This window comes from Apis dorsata, unplaced genomic scaffold, assembly GCF_000469605.1.
Source record: "Apis dorsata unplaced genomic scaffold, Apis dorsata 1.3 scaffold_29, whole genome shotgun sequence".
In the NCBI taxonomy this organism is placed as follows: Eukaryota; Metazoa; Arthropoda; class Insecta; order Hymenoptera; family Apidae; genus Apis; species Apis dorsata.
Window position 1 is genome coordinate 476148 of NW_006263331.1, and position 1592 is coordinate 477739.

The 1592-nt window shown below is 37.9% G+C and overlaps 1 protein-coding gene across 1 annotated transcript in view; it reads right to left on the minus strand.

Moving 5' to 3' along the window:
• Positions 1-1402: 1402 nt before the first annotated feature.
• The window catches only part of LOC102671513 (glycine receptor subunit alpha-4), a 69940-nt gene continuing 69750 nt past the window's right edge, over positions 1403-1592 (minus strand). Inside the window, exon 16 of the mRNA XM_031511421.1 lies at positions 1403-1555. Within this exon, the coding sequence (XP_031367281.1) occupies positions 1424-1555 (132 nt within the window). The 3' untranslated portion in view covers positions 1403-1423. The remainder of the gene's footprint in view (positions 1556-1592) is intronic.

Consider the following 1592-nt stretch of genomic DNA (forward strand, 5'->3'; position numbering starts at 1 on the left):
TTTTTCCCTCCTTTTTAAAGGTCTACGAATATAGAGACTAAGACTTGCAATCACGGTTGATTTTTGCCACGGTTATCGTAATCGATAAAGTACAGAAAAAAGGTCGATATTTAAGTAAAAGGCGAATCACGAGTTAGCGATTTCATGGACGACACTTACATCGACCTTACCTATTTTTATATAGTGAGATTACAAGTATATAATAACATTCCTTAAGTTAATAAGTAAATTTGATTTCTTTTTTTTTTTTTTCTTTTCTTTTCTTTTCTTTTCTTTTCTTTTCTTTTCAGCTAATTTTCAAAAGCATCCTTGAATTAGTGACGTCATTATCTGATAAGTAGAAGAAAATATCGTAAAAATCACGTTCTTCGTTCTCTCTCTCTCTCTCTTTCTCTCCCTCTCATTCATGCTCATCACATACTCGCGCGCATACACGCACATGCGCTCCCTCTCTCGCTCTCTGGCTCTCTATCCCTATTCGTCTGTCCGCCTTTTGTCGATTATTATTCGTCGGGCTTAAGCTTTTTTTTTTTCGATAAAGAGAATTCTTTTAAGAAGAATTATCCCATGGGAGAAAAAACTGGGGAAGAGGGGAGGGTCCCCATCAATTCGAGTGTTTCTCTTCGCTTCTCTTTTTTTTTTTTTCTTTCCTTTTCCTTCCAAAAAAAAGACGAGCCAAAAAAAAAAACCCTTCCCCGTTTTAAGCCGATCTTTTTCGTATTCTATCGGTGTATACTTTATTTTTATTTATTTTTTTTTTTTTTCGAAAAAGGGGGGTGTTTTAAAAAGAATTATCCCATGGGAGAAAAAACTGGGGAAGAGGGGAGGGTCCCCATCAATTCGAGTGTTTCTCTTCGCTTCTCTTTTTTTTTTTTTCTTTTCCTTTTTTTTTTTTTTCTTTTCCTTTTTTTTTTTTTTTTTTTTTCCTTTCCTCTTCCTTCCAAAGAAAAGACGAGCTAAATAATACGATCCTTCGCCGTTTTAAGCCGATCTTTTTCGTATTCTATCGGTGTATACTTTATTTTTATTTATTTTTTTTTTTTCACGAAACGTCACGATATCGACGAGATCGATATCAACTTTGCTTTGAATATCCGATTTTTTCGAAAACACTTTCTTTTTTTTTCTTTTTTCTTTTCTTTTTTTTCCTCTCCCTCCCGACAATGTTTCAGATTCGTATTTTTCTTCTTCTTTCTTTTCTTTCTTTCCTTTTCGGAGCGGAGACAAGAGACACTTTTCCCCCCCCCCCCCGCTCAACCACGTTCAACTTCCTTGCCCCGCTCCCTCCTCCTCCTCCTCCTCCGTCAATTAATTCCGTAAATTGAATCGAAATAAAAATATCGTCGTCACGCGAAAAAGGGAAACACGTGTCTCGGTTGATGATGAACGGGGTTGAATCCCCGTTTGCCTCCTCGGTGTCGGTCTACGAAGTGCCTTTGTAGTGGATGAAGAAAAAGGTGAGGAACATGAAGTAGGCGACCGGGAAGGTGATTCTTGCTATCACGTCGATCGTCTTCGCCACTCTTATAGGATGCGGCGGTTCCTTTTTTCTCAGCTGAAATCCAACGATCGAAAGGCGGGAGGGAAAAAAT